Below are 17,769 nucleotides of genomic sequence, written 5' to 3'. Positions count from 1 at the left end.
CAAATGAAGGAAGGAAGGAAGGAAGGAAGGAAGGAAGGAAGGAAGGAAGGAAGGAAGGAAGGAAGGAAGGAAGAGAGCGAGAAAGACAGAAAGACAGAAAGAAAGAGAAAGACAGAAAGAAAGACGACAGAAAGACAGAAAGACAGACAGACAGAAAGAAAGAAAGAAAGAAAGAAAGAAAGAAAGAAAGAAAGAAAGAAAGAAAGAAAGAAAGAAAGAAAGAAAGAAAGAAAGAAAGAAAGAAAAAGAAAGAAAGCGGGTAAGGGGTGAGGTGGGAGGAAGAATCTCTACTTATGGGTTTATGATAGCGAGGTAGGAGAGATTTTCAGCTGCAAGCTGGAGAGGCAGGAAAGAGGTCTGCAGGGTTTGGGGTGGGATGTTGGTAGAAAATAAGGTAGATTGATTTGGGTCTCCCGTGAGAAAACGTCAAGTGTCTTCTTAGTATTTTTCTAAGATAACCCCTGAAACGCTATTTGGAGTCAAATTAACAGAATATAAGGGGAAATGCATTTATTAAATCCAATTACGTGGAGGTCCCTATAGGATATTAACGCGAGCAGTTAAAAAATAATTTTCATTCCAGAGTCAATTTTGTTTGGAGAGGCCTTAAATTGCACAGGAGAAAAAAAAAAAAAAAAAAGTCTGTCACGTTTGGTGAAAATGTGTTCTAACATTTTTCCTTGGAAAATACTTGGAATACTTCCAAAATACTTGGAAAGGTGCCTGTCTGCCTCCTCCCTCGGGCTTCCAAGACCAAGCGCCACACATTTTTTAATATGTAGTCGGTATGAGTGCAATGCTCATGGAAAAAATAAAAATAAAAATAAATAATAATAATAATAATAATAATAATAAAAAACACGAAATAACGTTCATGTTACTGTTTGGATTTCTACCTTAATCGCACGAAAACTATAGTAATGATATATAGGCGAAATCAATGGACTGATGGCTTAAAATGTTCAACGTATGTATTAATGTCTCTTTAAATTTCGTCACTTGGTCCAGTTGAAGTAGCTAATTTTGTTTTGCAGCACACTTTCTGTCGGAATTTGAATGAAATGTTTTATATTTCTTCCTGGAAATGTGACTCCACTCTGGTCATTGCAACAGTTTAATGAACTGGTATAATAAATATTTCCCTTGGCATTTCAAAGTTATTTCTACACTGCCAGACTTTGAACCATCCATACTCTAAATATTATTTGCAATGGGACTAGGGAAGGTCTTTTCAATAGCTTCTTAAGCAAACAGTCGAAGCAAGGCAAACCCTCCTGGAAAAAGAAGAAAAAAAAAAAAAAGCCCTGCAAATTGGCTTCCCCCCACATCCCCTTGGCTTTTAAATATTTTCAGTGACTAAATACTTATAATAAGGGTCATTTTTCTTGGAAGAGAAAGGGAGAATATTAGAGCCCTGGGAAAGGAGATCTGGAAAATCCATTTGCTTTCCCGATGTCGATATATTCATAGAGTCATAGAGTAGGTGAAATTCAAGAGAATGTAAAACGTTTTGTTTCACGTGATAAGGTTCGGGTTTAATTAATTGCCATGAATTTGCTTGGTATTTATAAAATATCACTATATAAGGGCTACCGTTTAGTTGCAACTTGGGTAATCCATCTCTTCGCCCTTGTAATTACTATACTTATCTCTCTAGAACAGTCATTTCTACTTCAGGTTTATAGAACAGGTAATGGATAGTAAAAGCCATTTGTTTTCGAAATATTAAAACAAGCAGGTATAATTTCACGGCAATAAAAAACAACTCCCAACTTTCCTTGTAATATTCACTCCTACATCATAACGTTTAACTTTCAATTTAGGAATACGAGTCTACGTGTTCTTTTGAAGCGGGTTCATTTGGAGGGATGTAAAGAAAGAGAGCGGGGAAAGGAGGGGAGTAGAGAGGGAGGAAATTAAAGGTATCGTTTTCAATAATATTTCTAATTTATCTCCTTTGCTCTGGACAGACTCGGTCTGGCCCGGGGGTGAGGGTCTCTAAGTGTCAGACAGTCGCTACAAAGACAGTTCAGAGTGGGTTTTCCTTGTTCATTTTTTTTCTTCCCCTGCCAGACAATCAGCTGTATGTGCTTTTAAATTCCGATTTTCAAATGACTTCTTTATCACGGGGAGAAACGCGGGTTTGGAACTGGCAGTGTAAATGCGGAGATAAACGGAGAACTGCCCGCAGCCCCTCGCAGAGCAGCCCCGCTCCCCCGCGTACACGGCATTAACCCCCGTCCCTTCACGAGTTTTAAATGTTGCACACCATTAGTGAAATCACAATCATAATTAGTAACAAAGAAGCATCGTTAGTAATAGAAAGATACACGAGGTTGGCTGGGAAACACGCACGGCTTAAATGTTGGTGTTCCCGTTGCAAAGCAGGTGTGGGCTGATTCCCCCTCACCCAGCTCGGCGCACCGTACACCCCGGCTGCGGGAAGGGGAAAGTCGGGCGCTAGGGAAGCTCCTCGGGCGAGACCGGCGTAAGGAACGAAGCCAAGGGCTGCGCTCCCCAGAGGGGAGGGGGGCAAGTGGCAACTGGCTCTGCGGGAGGAACAGACCCCGAAAAATACCTAAACCCAGCCCGAGCCAGAAGGCGCGGGCAGCGCGAAGAGGGGAGCGCGGAGCCGTGCGCGGAGCGGCGCGGGGCTGGGCTGGGCCGGGCCGGGCAGCGCTGCGCGGGGGCGCGGAGCGGCGCGGGGTGAACCGCGGGTCAGTGCGGCTCTCGGCGGCCGCCGCGCTGCGGACACGCCTCGCTGTTTAACAAAGACTGACAAACTATGAGATTAATACCAAAACTTGCGGGTTTCCCACCCCAAAATGCTCAGAGGGCCTCCTGGCGCTGCCAGGAGCAGTTCCGCTCGCCTGAGGGGACAATAGTGGTGTATAGTGGGGGCGGGGGGAGGGGGCACGAACAAACCCGACCGAAAAAAAAAAAAAAAAAAAAAAAAAGAAGAAGAAGAAGAAGAAGAGAGAGAGATATTAGTGTTCTTATCGAGAAATAATCTCATTGAAAAGGCAACACGGGGGAGAGAGACCAGAATAGCCCAGGCTGGACCGGGTCGGGGTTCTGGGGTGGGGGGGGCGAGGTTTTAGGGGATTTCGGTCTGATTCCGCCTGCAAAGCCTTACCAACTTTTGAGGGAGCGTCCTAACCCCCTCGGGGATTACTCAGAGGAAAGACCCCACGTTTGGCCAAGGTAGGTACCGCCGGCGGCGTTACACCTGGGCGGTGCGGCCGGGCTGGGAGCGGGGGCCCGCACCCACCGGGGGGCAACCCCCGCTTAGTGCCCCCTCTTCGGGGGTAGAGGAAGGAGAGGCGACAAAAGAGCCGCTCAGCTGCAGGAGTGCATTTGTAAGGAGTGGGAGCGGTTTAATAACCCCCTGCGCTGGCAGGTGCCTTCGGGAAGATTTTGGGGAGGGCTGGGGGTCTCCCCCGCCTCCTTTGTGGGGTAGCAGGTCGGGGAACGACGACTGGGGAACACCACCAGCCCCCCCCGGCTGAGTCTGCTTTGAAATGGTAAAGAGCCCAGGCGATATCTGCCGTGAGAAATTTCCGCAACGTGGGGCGGTTTCGCGGCGAAAGGGAGAAAGGTGTGCGGGGGGGGCGAGTGGTGTCTTTTTAATTTTGGATCACAAGCGGCGAGTGTGAGATTTCTTGGAAGTGTGTGTGGAGAAGATTTCTGGTAGACGCTAGGGGTGCTGGTTTGCTAGCGACAAATCCATTTTGTCATGGGAAAGGAAAATTAAAACGGATTATTTTTTTTTAAGAGTGTGGGAGGGGGTTAAAATATGGAAAAGGCCTAGTTATTTCTATTCAGGCTCATATCCGCCGTTAGGAGATCTCTACGGTACTGTCTGCAAGGAAATAAAATACATCCGAGAGGAACTGGAAAAGATGAATAAAATTTAAGAGAAAAGGAACTCTAATGGGAATTGTTCTATAGAATTGATTTATGGCAACCATCTACGAGTTGTATAAGCATATTTGATTTGGCTTCTTACTTTTAAGACAGGTTTTAGAGGGGAAGGTAAATTTTAGAGTTGCTACCTGCTCCCCAGCAAAGTGTATGTGCTGGTGTATTCAAGGGGGTTGGAAACTCTGCGTTGCACAAAAGTCAATTTCCTCTGCTTCTTTTGATCGAAACCTGTTTTGTTTGCGTGTGTGGGTGTGTGAAATGGTTTGGGATTGTCCCATATACGTTTGTACTTAGTTCTTAAAATATTGTTTCGTTTATCTGGTAATTATACGTTTTATCAAGAAAACCGCTTATTCACTTTAAAGTACCTGAAAAATATTAGGGCATCATGTGTCCCATAAATACTACAGGACACTGATTTTTGGTCGTAATTGGGTTTTTGAAGAAATGGGGGTATTTTTGAAATATATTTCAGATATTTTGCGTAGGGGTGAGGAAAAAGTGTTTGTAATAAAAAATAAAAATAAAAAATAAAAAAAGCTTTAGGGGAAACGCAGAGTTTCTCCGATAGTATCTCTAAAAAGTATGCTCTCCCTTTTGAAATAAGAAAAAATATTAAAAAGGGGGAGCATGCTATACTTTTAATCTCTTCAGCAACTGTAATTTTAAACGAAATCTCAACGTGATGCTACCCTCATTAGTTCCGAATGAAGCTTCATTACCTAGACAGTATGAATATTTTATTGTTTTATATCCTTTTTCGGAAATGAAACGCCTTTGATCGTTTTCTCGGGTTGTAAAAAGAATTGCCTGTCATTAAAAAAAAAAAAAAAAAAAAAAAAAAAAAAAAAAAAAACCATCTTTCCAACCACCTTCCTTTTTATTTTTTTTTTTTTTTCATTTTTTTTTTTTTTTTTTTTTTTTTTTTTTTTTTTGTGGGTGTGGATGTGTTTTTGTGTGTTTAATCCATCCGCACAAGCACACAACCTTGTTTGACCTCCAAGAACGAAAAATGGATTAAATCTTTGTACTGAGTATCAGAGAATAATTACGAGGGTATCTGGGCTGAGGGGGACGGAGATATGTCATTTAAATTTTAAAGTACGATTATTTGTACTCGAGACTTATTGTGTGTCTATATTTACATAGTCCAAGATACTATTTTTTTTGTAGCAAAGCGGTAAATTAGTGGATAAGATACAGATGAAAAGGTAGAAAAGCTCTAGATTTTCTAATCTAATATCAGCTATTCGGATAGTGAGTTAATGCTTCAATTAATTGTCTTTCCTCTGAAGAGTGAATCTTTTAAACATCTTTATCTATAGATTAATAATTGATCTCTCGAGTTACAAAACTTTAACCTTCCTCCCTCCCCCCTTCCCCGGAAAATAATTATGACAGTAGGCGAAATAGAAGATCTCTGACCAAAGAGGATTCATCTGTCTTCTATATGTACCCTGTAGATCCGAATTTGTGTAAAGGAAGTTGGGTCACAAATTCGTATCTAGGGGAATATGTAGTTGACACAAACACTACAGGTCACAATCCCAGAAGGCATTAAACAATAAGCTACCCACACCCCAAGAGCACTAAATAAAGGTGAAAACAAGGTCTTAACAAGAAAGTGGTTTTATGGCTGAAAATAAATACTTTGTATTTAACCTTAGCTCAACTCCTAGCTCCTATGATAAACTTTATCATCACTTCCAGATCAAATCTGAGTTGCAAAGGAAGAAGGGGGGAGGGGGGGGAGGGGAATCTGGGGTGTTATTACTGCGATTTGAGCTACGAGATTCCCACTACTGTTTTAGTTTGTGTAATCTCAGAACTGAAGCCGAATAACAAACAAACAATCAAAACCTACTGCTATCCTTCCTGCTGCTTGTGACGAGCTTATTACGTGTTTCAGATTTAAACACGAAATCGAGGATTTAGGGGTGGCTTTTGAAAGGCTGCTTATTTGCTCTGTCTTTTAACGCGTCTTTATTACAAGAAGGGCGAAGCGAAGATGCATTAGGACTTAAGTTAGTTGTCTTTTGTAATTGTTCATCAACACCTTGATTTCTTGCTTGGAGAACGGGCTCCTTTTCCATCGGTGAGTGGGAAATAGTCAATCTCATACCAGAGCTAAATGTGATTTAGGAGAGTGGGTACTCCGAATTAGCTGATGAATATCCTATCGATTCCAAACAAGCCCTATTCATCTCTGCCAGGCTCGGGGCACAATGTCCCTTCCCGCATCACCTTACCAAGGCATGAGATGCAAACACCACACGGAGGGACCGCCATGGATCATGTGCGGGGGCAGCGATTGTGAGCGGCAGCCCCAAACACTCGAAAATACTTTTGCCGTCTCTCTCTCTCTCTCTCTCTCTCTCTCTTTTATTTTTTCTTTTGGGGTATTTTGTTTGTTTGTTTTCCACCCCCTCCCCCCGGCCACCCCCTCCCCGAGCCAGGACACACCCCCTAGGGGTGTGGGCCGGGGGGGTCGGTTCTCGGCCGCGGGGCGCTGCCGAGTCCGGGCCGGCGGGGGCCGGCGGCGTCGGGGCCGAGCCGGGGCAGCCGGAGGGGAGCGGGTGCCCCCGGCCGCCTCCCCGGGGATGCTCCGGGCCCTGGGAGAGCCCGTGCTGGGCAGATTTCCTTATCCGGGGATCGCAGGCCACATCGCCATTGGCCCGTGCTGTCACATGGACTCCAACTTTGTTCACTTGACAGTAAGTAGGAGGGTTTCACGAAACAGGAAAACGAGTAAAGGGGGGGACAGGAATAAATTTTAGGATATATATATATATATATATATTGCGTGTGTGCAATTCTAATAAATTAATGGCCATGAGCTCGTTTTTGATCAACTCCAACTATGTGGACCCCAAGTTCCCACCCTGTGAAGAGTATTCCCACAGCGATTACCTTCCCAATCACTCGCCGGAATATTACAGCAGCCAGAGGCGAGAGAGCACTTTCCAACATGAAGCGATGTACCAGCCGCGGTCAGCCTGCAACGAGCAGCTCTACTCGTCCTGTCAGAACTCCGGCCACCAAGCAGCGGTGTTATCCCCCCGGGGTTATGTCCATCCTCCTGCCGGACTGCAGAGCCACCTCTCTGAGCCAAAACATCCCTGCGAGCCGGTGACCCCCAGCCCACCACCCTCCTGCAGCCAAAACTCTCTGAACCAAAGCCCTTCCAATTCCTCTTGCAAAGAGCCGGTAGTTTACCCCTGGATGAAAAAAGTCCATGTAAGCACGGGTAAGTGAACTAAAGTGGCTTTGCTTTATACTAAGTAGCACCTCAAAGTCTTGTAGAAATCTTATTGCACCAGTTGTAAAATAACCATTCGTGGAGATTTACGATCGCCTGTTTGCAGAGCGGTATAATTACATCCTCCATAAATTTTTATTGCTCTGCTTGGCCATGTGCCTTTGAAGTCTCTGTTACCATCCTCCTCCAATTTCTTGCAGGCTACTTTTTTATGGCTGTTGAATCTTCATAAGTTAAGTTTTATGTTTTCGTAATTTGTATTTAAGTAGCGGGTTGAGTAAACTTTTACTATTTTTCCTTCCTTTTCTTTCTTTCTTTTTTTTCTTTGTGTGTGTGCACTCGTGTTCGATATTTAATAAAAAGGAGTGTGTGTGCTTGTCTGTGTGCATGTGTGTAGGCGAAAACTTGAAATATTTGGGGATAATAGAGTGATGCTCAAGTAGTGGTGTGTATATATGAGTGTATACACATGTAGAGGGCATGGAAAATGTGTCTAGGGGACCTTATAAAAGCGTTTAGACAGGAATACACGTCAAGCAACGAGGATGGAGGTGGAGATTTGGAGATAGGCTCTGTGTATATTTTTAACTTTGTGGTGCTTTTTTTTTTTTTTTTGAGTATTTCCCCGGACAGAAGAATGCTTTCCTTTTTTTTTTTTTTCTTTTTTTTTTTAGGGGGGGCCCTCCTTTGTGTTTGTTCAGTAAACCCCAGTTATTCAGGAGGGGAACCGAAACGCTCCCGCACAGCCTACACCAGGCAGCAAGTCCTGGAGCTGGAGAAGGAATTTCACTATAACCGCTATCTCACCCGGAGACGCAGGGTCGAGATCGCCCACTCCCTCTGCCTCTCCGAGCGCCAGATCAAAATCTGGTTCCAGAACAGGAGGATGAAATGGAAAAAAGATCACAAGTTACCAAATACCAAGATCAGGTCTAATCCTTCCACCTCCTCCGCAAGCCTGCAGATCCCACAAGGAGGTTCTCAAGTCCGATCCAGTGGACCAGCCACCAGCCTATAAACTATTCGTTGTATGGATGGAGTGTGTGTTTGTGGGTGTGAGTTTGTGTGTGTGTGTAGGGAACACATGATATTCTTTTTTAATGCTACAAGAAGCGAGGGAAGGAGGGGTGCTCTTTATTTATAGCAGGAATAGAGGGAGACTCAGCTACAACAAAGCAGAGCTGTGTTGTTGGGCACCTCTTCCATTAGAAGGAGGCTGCAGATAGTAGTTTTCAGATTTGGCTAAGATGGATCCTTGTTTCATCTTTAATCACGCCAAGCTCTGCCCCATTTGTCATGTTTACTCTCCCGTACAAAGGATGGACCTTATGTCTGCTATTACCTCGACAACCAGCGTTCACTTTAATAAATGAGGCTCAGTTTCTTCAAGAAGAACTGGACCTCCCCCCCACACACACCCTCCCGCCCGGTCTTTTTTCCTCCTTTTTCTCTTTTTTCTTTTTTTCGCCTACCAGCCACAATAATCGAAAGTTAATCGGCAGTTTTAGCACAGCTCTGCGGTGGAGAGAAGCAGCAAAACCCCCAGCCACTGCAGCACCAGCCGGCTGCTACGCGCCTTCCACTGACCGCGGGCAGCTCCCGGCCATGGTGCAGCACGGGGGCGCGGGGCCGAAAAAACGTAAAATTAGGTCAAGTGGGTGGTAGACAAAAACAAACAAACAAACAAAACACGAGAACAGCCACTTATATAGAACTCCCCCTCCGCCATTTTTGAGTCCTGCAAGTTAATTATTACTTCACTTGTAAGACTTGGGGGAGGAGGGGGGGGGGGGGGGGCGGGGGAGGGAAGCAAGGTATGTAGTTTTGAAACTTGGTGATAAGCAGTGGTACCTGAATTCAGCCTCGCAGCCCCGGATGATGGGGAGAGGAGGGTTTCCTGCGGGGGAAAGAGCCCCTCTCCCATTCTCTAGCCCATTTTTTTACTGAGAATGTGAATTACAGACAGAGCGATGAGGGGTCGCCTCTCTTCGGGTGAGCAATGGGGGAGACAGGGGTTCTGGTGAGGACCCCGCTGCCATCCTGCCCTGCCCGCCCGACCGCCTCGATTACCTCCTTTTGTCTTTCGTGATGTCCAGATTAAGTGTAAATAGAAGAGAAAAGAAAGAAAGAAAAAAAAAAAAAAAAAAAAAAAAAAAAAAAGAACGAAACCACGCAATTGGAAATAAATTTTTTTAAATGTGAATCTGATCTTGTGTGTTTTTTGGGGGATCTTTTTGTTTTCGTTAGGAAAAAAAATATATATATATTAAAAAAATTAATTTGAAAACACATTATTGTTTTTACAGGGATTTCTGTTGTCAGTGCACAGCTTCAACTCCCTAATGAAAACTAAAGATGTTTGACTATAGGGTATATCAGCCTTAAGTACTGCTAAGACTTACATATTATGATTTATTTGTTCTAAGCATATATTAATACGCTCTTCCCAAACTGGTCTCAAAGAAAACAGAGGTAGTCATTAGCGCTTTGCTTTGCTGTAAGGAATGGATGTAGCATTGTATCTCTCTAGAGAGAATTCTTAATAATAATAATAAAAAAGTACTCCTTCTCCAAGGTAGTTAATGCATTAATGAGTCTAATTTTTGCACAGATGTTTCTCGGTGTTTGCAGGTTTTCTGTGTATTTTTATATTACAAAGGAGCTGGCTCCTGCGATAGCTCATAGCCTGACAAGCAAATAGATAATCAAGAAGACAAATGGCTTCTTTTGTGAGCCGCAGCTCTTGTATTAATTTTCATTTTCTTTCTCGCAGAAAGTATCGAAAATACTGTTCAGGACGAAATAACATTCCAGTTGTAACTTACAAAAATAAAAATAAAAATTATTGTGAGCAGGGGGGTCCGCAGGAGGAGGAAGGCCTCCACACCAGCTGAAGAAAATAAAACTATTTTCCTATACTTGCCTATAAATATATATATATATATATTTACAGAATTCCTCCTCTCCCCCCTCTTCAATCAGGACTGGAATATTCCCCTACATTATTCAGAAATAAAGGCTGGGTTTGAAATATTTAAAGACAGAGTGTGTTTACGTGCTGTTCTTTTATTTGTAGTAAGTCACGACCACCTTGCAAATAAAGTGCCCACAAAAATAGCCCTTCCCCCACCTCAAACAAAGGACCGTTATATTTGTCTTTCTATTGAAATTTTAATCATTTAAAATAATATTAATGTGTTGACATGATTCAAATATGTTACATGTTCAGACGTAGAAGGAAGAATTTATGGATATATTTTTGGTTGACTATCACATTTTCAGAGAGAGCAACAGCAAACCTTTAAAGTTTCTCAGTTTCTCTGCCCCCCCCCCCCCTTTTTTTTTTTTTTCCTCCAAAGAGGATAGCAAGGGATGTAATTTATTGCAATGCCTAAGTTTGAGATGTGTTTATTTATTTATTTATTACTGTTGTATTTTACTTTACTGTTTCTCTCTTTGATCTGCTGTGGATGTCAATAGGGTGTTATTTTCGAGAAAGTGAAGAGATCGAAGAGATCGTTCTTAAAAAAAAAAAAAAAAAAAAAAAATGCATATTCTTCCAGGAATGCAGGGTCTATAGAAAGAAGCAAATCAAAGCTAAAAGTATGAATAGAATAGAAGGGGAGAAGATTTCTATAGGACCTAAAAGTTCACAGCCATTATAAGCAGACAGAAGCCAAGAAAAATGCGAGAATTATACAGAAAATCATTAATCACTTCTTTTCTTTAAATACTTATCCTTTTCCCATTGTTATTCAACAGCAAATCTCCGTAGACCGTCTGTTGGGAAAAAAGCACCCGGAATCCTACAAGAATCTTCAAGGGAAATAATAATAATAATAATAATAAAATCTGGATCGTAAAGGTGAAAGCTTTATAACGGGGGGAGGAAAACAAAACCAAAAACCCCAAGCTACCCCCTCCCCCAGAACTCTCACTTTGGAAGAAACTACCCAAACCATGAGGGCCGTCTCTGGGGCGTTGGAAAAAGGATGTGGGAGCGAACCAGGTAACAGAGCTGCTCTCTTGGCATGCATTTCTGATCTTTTTATTGCCTCCTCTCACGAGAGAAGTTCGGGGGAAAAAAAATATATATATATATATATATATTTTTTTTAAAGCGGTCAGAGAGAAAAACAACACGTAAATGCTTGTGCGGGTTTTCCTTCTGTCTTCTCATTTCATTTTGACCGATGTGAGAGAGGGGAGCAAGCAGAAAAAAATTGCAGGCGGGTTCCTTGTAGCAAGAGGGTTTTTCTCCTCGATGTTGGCCTGCGGCGTCGTGTCCCCCCTCTTTGGGGTTTGGGGAGATGCCCCCTTTTTTCCTCGCCCTTCCCTTCCCCCCCCCCCCCCCCCCCCCCCCCGCCTTCCCGAACAAGACCTCTCTGGGTACGGGCCGCTTTGGGAAGGCTTTGTGGAACGTCCCAGAGGAGCTGGGGCTACGCAGAGAGTTCTCGTCCCGGGGGCGGGGGTGGGGGTCCCGGGGCGGCCCAGGATTGTCGGCACCACGGGGGTGCTGCTGCTCCGCGAGTGTTGCCCCGGCCCGCGCGGTGCGGGGTTGCGGCGGCGAAGGAGGGAGTGAAAATCGGGGAGGCAAAAGCCAGGTCTTGCCAGCGCCTATCGAGGGAGAGGGTTCACGCAGAGGACACGTTTTCTAGGCGATTAGCTGTGTATTATAGCCAGGGACTGACCTCGCAAACCCCTTGACCTCTCCGAGGCTGGACATTGTGCGGGGCCAGCTCCCCATTCCGGAGCGGCCGGGGCACAGCAAAACCCCGCGTGTGCGGAGCTCGCCGGCCCCGACCGGTCCTGCAGCGCCCCAGGCGCCCCCAGTCTCTGGGCGAGCCCCGCCGGGAGCAGGCGGCGAGCGAACGAGTGCAGGAAGGGCTCGGGGGTGCTGCCGCTTATCGCAGTAGAAGCGTCGTCGTTCCGAGCACGGGCCCAAAGGCAAAGCTTTCCCTTATTTCTCGCGACTTCACTTCAAAGGGCTGAAAGCCCTCGGAGTTTGCTTGTTTGTCTGCTTCTTTGTAAGAGAGGAAGAGAAAAGAAGAGGGGGGGGAAAGGCCTTTGGGAAGCTGAAGTGGGACTGTGGTTTGGCTTTGCACAGCTGACTGTTTGTTGTTTGCTTTACAAAAGTAATTTGGGGGAAAATAAACAAAAAATCAAAGCCGAGGCATCCCCTAACCCACCGCGGACAGTTTCTTCGTCGGGCGTCGCATCTCGCGTCTCATTTTCAGAAATTGCTTTGTTTCCGAGCGTCCCCGCTCCGCCCCCCGCTCCCCCCCCCGCCCACACCCCCCGGGCCCTCAGCGCTCCCGAGGCCGGGATGCGGAACCCCTTTGTTTTCTCTTGGTCCCAAAACCGGACAAAAACGGGTCCTGCGGGAGAGCAAAATAACGTAGTGCAGCCCCTACGGCCCACCGAGATGCAGTTATCGGGGACAAGGGAAACCGAGGAAACCATCACAAAGAGGGACGCGAGCAGGGAAGCGGGGCCGCTCCTGCCCAGGTGCGGCACGGGGCTCTTTAAAACGGCTGCGCTCGGAGAGCCGTGCCGGGGGTTCTCAGCCCCTCTGACAGATTTATGATGCGCAATAAGAACGGCGTGTTTAAATCTGTAAATCAATCTCGCTTTCTCACTATATAAACGTTCATTTTATCTTTAGAAAGAAAACGGCTTTGATCACGGCACCTCGGAGGGTGAAGCCGCTGTTTATGGCCGTGTTTCCGACCCTTTGAACTGGGGGCTTTAAAAAACGAATGGGTGATTCTTTTGCATGAAAGAAACCCAAAAATGCTGGAGGAGGTGTGGAGGAGGGTATCTGCCCCGTTTGCTGCCTTGGCTGGGTCTGTTGTGCTGTTGTGAGGTTTATTATTTATTTTTTTAACCGGATTCCAGTCGTAGGGACGCTTCATTTTATGACTAAAGGGGGAAGGGAAAGAAAAAAAAAAGTGATTGCGTGAAGCTGAAGTTGCGGCTTCTGAATTGACCTGAAGTTCCCATATAAGCCTCCTGTTCCCCAAGTATTTCCTCCCTCGTGGGACCCCTCCATTTCCCTTTAATCGGATTTTTCCCCGGTCCTCCCACACCTTGAGCCAAACGCTATCTCCCTACAACCACTTCGACTCGATAAAATCTATTAAGAAATAATCGAGGGCTTTTGAAAACGAAAAGCTGCCTCGCTCACTGCTTTGCAGCTGGGGAGACCCAAGGGTCTTGTCCCCTTCTCCCCACGGTCGGCTCAAATGGTGTAAACCCGCTTTTAGGCTTTTACATTAATTTCCACGTTTAATAGGAGCTCCCGTTAAGCTTCATCCGTCCTGCGAAGAGGGAGGGAGCACGGCAGCTCGCGGTACAGCCGCCCCACCGGGGACTGCCGGGGCGCGTGAGGGGCTGCGGCGAGGGCTCTGCTCCCCTCGTGGGGGACCCGGGCGGCGGGGACACGGTGCAGGGCCCAGAGTGTCCCGCTGCTGCCCTCCCCCGGGAGGCGGCCCCGGGGCTGCTTCCCCTGGCCGCGCAGAACTGCCGGGGCCGCGCGTTGGCCCCGCACCGAGCAGGCGGCCGGAGCCAGGGCTCCGCGGCTGCTCGGCGGCTGCTCCCGGAGGCTGCCTTTGTTGCTCAGGCTTTTTCAGGATCTTGTAGCTGGCAGCTCTCTTCAGAGGCACAATTTTTTTTTTTTTTTTTTTTCCAAATGCTGGCCAAACCATAACAGCAGCGGGAAGAAAAGGCCTGGCAGTGAGGTGGAGGGAATGGTGAGCTCTTTAAAACATGGTACCAGGAGCATAAATATTCTCAGCTGGTTTCGACTCCAAAACAGTTGTGCAATTCAGCACAAGACTAATAAAAATCTCGGTGTTGGGAAAAAAAAAAAAAAAAAAAAAAAAAAAAAAAAAAAAGGAAAGACAAAAAGCACGGTGTCGCCTAGCTAAGCCACGGTCCAGCAAGCCAACCTCCAGGAAAGGTTTAGAGAAATGTTCAAATGCTCTCAACTTCAGGCAGAAGACAAGAGGGGGAAATAAACATAAACCGGGAAATAAACCTAAACCTAAACCTTTACTAGGGAAGTGGATGAGGGTCGATTGCCGCGTGCCCCACACATGCTCGCGCGGCTGTGCCAGGCAGCCGTGCAACAGCCGTGGACAGGGGACATGTCTGCAGCTCTAGGAAAGCTTCGCTTAGTTCGTAACTTAGTTAAAAAAATACTGTTCCGGTGGAAGGTCACAGTGGTCCTTTGAGTATGAAACTGAAAGACCCCCTTCCCCCTTCCCTATCACGTGATTCATTAAATAATTAATGCAGAGGTTGCAGAATAGATATGTATTCGTCAGGAAAATCGCAGACATGGTCTCCTTGTGTCTGACGTGAAATTCAACTGTCCTTTAAAAAACAAGCCTATAGCTGAGGGGAAAAAAAAGAGAGAGAAAGAGAGGGGGAGAGAGAGAGAGAGAGAAAGGGGGAGAGGAGGAGAGAGGGAGAGAGGGAGAGGGAGAGGAGTCTGCAATAAAACAATTCTCAGGAACCACGAAGCCACGCCGAGGGCTGGATTATTGTAAGTAGCAGGGGCTTCCCAATTCCTAGCGTGTCTATATGTCCATGTAAATTTATTGTTTGTTATTAATGTTATTGTCGTAAAATGTGACAAATAGCCGTCTTCATTTCCTCCCATTTCTCTTCACATGGTGGTATGTGTTTATACCCATCGAGGCATTTCATTGATATTTTTAGGAATATTCCTCTCTCTCCCTCTCCCTCTCCCTCTCTCTCCTCACAACCTTTTTTCCCCCTTTCTTGATTTATTACAATAAACATGTCAGCAGCAGTGCGGCTGCCATTGTGTGTGTGTTTGTGAGAGAGTTGTGTTGTTTATAGTGGTGTCCAAGATAAATCATTTCTCGAGTGAAAATGATGTGCAAGCGATGATATTTTAGACCGAGGATCTCTCTCTACCCCACTCCCTGGAGTTGATTATTTCAGACGATTTACAGTAATAGATCAGCAGCTAATATGAAAGCTCTGTAGCTGGGGGTCTTAAATTACAGCATCTGTGATTACCAATTAAGGAGAGATTTGTATAAATTTGGTAAACCGGGAACGCCTCATTGGTATATAAACCTAGTAAAAGAGCACGACCTTAATATAAAAATTACAGTGCGGAGCCTTGCGTTGTAGCATCCTTTTTTCAACGATAATTCATTTTCTTCCCACTTTCTCCCAGTTTCTTCCTCTCGTTCCCGGCAGAAGGGTTTCCTCGCTGGAAACAGGCACAGGTTGCTTTAGCAAAGCAAGGCAACTTCTGGAGGTGTCCTACTTTAAATCAAACACAGAAATAGGGCTTAAAAGGCGAGAATGAAATTGCATCGGGAAGCCCGAAGGTAGCTGCCTCCAAGAGAGGCATAAACGTGGTGTCAGGCAGGAGAGGGAGTTGGCCCGGGCACCCAGTACAATGGGGCTGCGGCAAGCGGGGCGCTGCCGGGGGACCCCGTCAGAGGCGGATCTCCTCGGGTCCTTCCAGCCACCCACCGCTGATAGCAACAGAAAGGGGAACCGACTCGTTGCGGGTAGTTCGTTGTTCTTTTACAGCAGGCAGATAACTGTGCTTGGCTTTCTAGAGCCCTGATCTCGCTAAGGCTGTGATGGTGATGGATGATTAACAGAGAATAATGTTCTTGCGATGAAAGTTGGAGAAGGTGCTCCAATTAATGCTTTATATTTAGGAATCCAAGCCTGTTATTTACCTCAGTAAAAGCACAGCTCCAAGGAGTAATCACAGTAGAAATAAGCTTAAATGGTAGCAGAACCTGGCTGGCAGCTGTTACCTTTTAAAAGATTGCTATGCAAAGCATAGCTGGACTGTAACAGGGAAATTTCTTTTAAGCCACTAAGGTAAGGTAGCGATGCTGAAACCTTGGGGATACGGTCCCAAACCGGGGGCACTACTACCTGCCTTAATGTCAGCGCGGGGAGCGCAACCTCCGCGAAAGTGGGATGTCAGGAGCCACACACTGCCCTCCCTTCCCATCTCCGGACTGGACCAAATTGGTCCTAACCGGGAGTGTTGAAAGAGAAGGAGGAAGTGAGATCGCGTTTTTAAATATTTTACGATCTCCAACATGCGAGGAGTCAATAAAACTGACAACAGCAGCGAAGATTAAATGTTCACACCAGATTCTCAGATGAGAATTCACCACTTCCCCCCACACACCCTACACCCCGCTTCCCTTCCCTTTCCTCCTCCTTGCTCACCAGCCAAGTCTAACACCACACAAGTGGGGATATTTAACTCTGTCTGCTAGTGTAAACCTTTATGTAGCAAAATTAGAGCAACTCAGCGACTTTCATTAAATATTAAAGGAGATCCAGGGACGGTGACTGAGCCAGAAATGTAGCATCATTCTCTGTCACGCTCTGTATTAGTTTAAATTGTCGGCTTCAAATGGATGCAGACATCCTCCCCGCTCGGTCTCCTCCCCCACTCACCCCCCCATTTTAGTCGGTGACATTTTGGTTTGGTTTGTAGCCTTTTTTATTATTATTTTCTTTGTCTTTTTCTATTTGTTTCCTGGAGGCTTGGGATGTTGAGCGTGAGAAATTGGCACCTCGCGGGGGGCGGCTGCTGGCTCAGAGCGGGGGAGCCACCCGCAGCCCCCCCCTGGGCGGCCGCCCCGTCGAAATCAATACTGGGGCTTTATTGAGCCCCGGTCCGGCCGCCATTGTGCGAGTGTCGCCCTTCAATAATCAGACGTCAGGAGATGGGGTGGCCGGGTGCTGCCATGTCGCTCTGGTAGAACCCGTGGTGAAGACACGCCGCCTCCCTGGCCCGGGAGGAGAGCTCCAGATCCTAAACAGGGCCTCAAAGGCCGCAGACCCTGAATAAGAGCCTCAGATCCCGATTAACAGACGCAGAGCCGGGATAGGATGCTGGACGCTCCGTGAAAGTCCCAGACCCGGATCAGGAGCCCCAGACCCAGAAGAGTAGACCAAGACAGGGACGGGACCACGAACCCGGGAGAAAAGCCTCAAACCTTGCAGGGCACCCCAGACCTAGGGAGGACGCAAGCCCGGGAGGGGAGCCCAGATCCAGGGTGGAAGGCAGAGCTCTAACAGCCCTGCCCTTCCAGGGCTGGGGGTTGTAGGTGGGAGTTCGGGCGTTTGGGTGGTGCAAAACAGCTCTTGGCCAGGGATCGGGACTGGGACGACACCCCACGGCTCAGGGCTCCCCGCTGCTCCCTGCACCCATGCCAGCCCCAGCCTCCTCCGCCAAAAGAAATTTCTCCCCGCCGCCTTTAGCGGAGGACCGAGGGAAAAGGCAGCAGGGTGCCCCCTCTCAGCACCGCTCAGCACCGCCTCTCGCCGCCCAGCAGCTGCCCTGCTGGAAGCTTCCCCAGGCCCACTAACACAGCGAGCAAATAGTTCCTTACCACTGTTTCTTTAAGTTGTTGAAAGCGAGTTTTATAGAAAGTAGCTGTTGGGCGTTATAGTTACAAATGGTAGAAATAATATTCAAGAGACGGGAGAAGATAATAAGCTATTTCAAGTAGTTCAACCAAGGGTTGTTTCATTAATTTCTGTGCAATAAGCTTTCCTCC

General features: G+C 46.5%; 1 protein-coding gene and 1 long non-coding RNA gene across 3 annotated transcripts; both read left to right on the top strand.

Annotated features, from left to right (window-relative positions):
- The first annotated feature begins 844 nt into the window (after positions 1-844).
- LOC118158410 lies at positions 845-11,262 on the top strand. The gene is made up of 2 exons (XR_004746828.1): positions 845-3,204; positions 10,946-11,262. It is a non-coding gene; the product is annotated as an uncharacterized LOC118158410 (long non-coding RNA).
- Positions 4,903-9,346, top strand: LOC118158409 (homeobox protein Hox-B4). Of its 2 annotated transcripts, XM_035313063.1 has the most exons (3): positions 4,903-6,637; positions 6,744-7,171; positions 7,885-9,346. In XM_035313063.1, the coding sequence occupies exons 1-3, from the start codon at positions 6,150-6,152 to the stop codon at positions 8,199-8,201; spliced, it is 1,233 nt and encodes a 410-aa protein (XP_035168954.1). In that variant the 5' UTR covers positions 4,903-6,149; the 3' UTR covers positions 8,202-9,346. The 2 variants fall into 2 exon arrangements, with proteins under 2 accessions (XP_035168954.1, XP_035168953.1); XM_035313062.1 differs by having other exon boundaries at positions 4,914-7,171.
- Positions 11,263-17,769: the final 6,507 nt, after the last annotated feature.

This window comes from Oxyura jamaicensis, assembly GCF_011077185.1.
Source record: "Oxyura jamaicensis isolate SHBP4307 breed ruddy duck chromosome 27 unlocalized genomic scaffold, BPBGC_Ojam_1.0 oxy27_random_OJ101770, whole genome shotgun sequence".
NCBI lineage: Eukaryota > Metazoa > Chordata > Aves > Anseriformes > Anatidae > Oxyura > Oxyura jamaicensis.
This window is presented reverse-complemented; position numbering and strand designations above follow the sequence as displayed.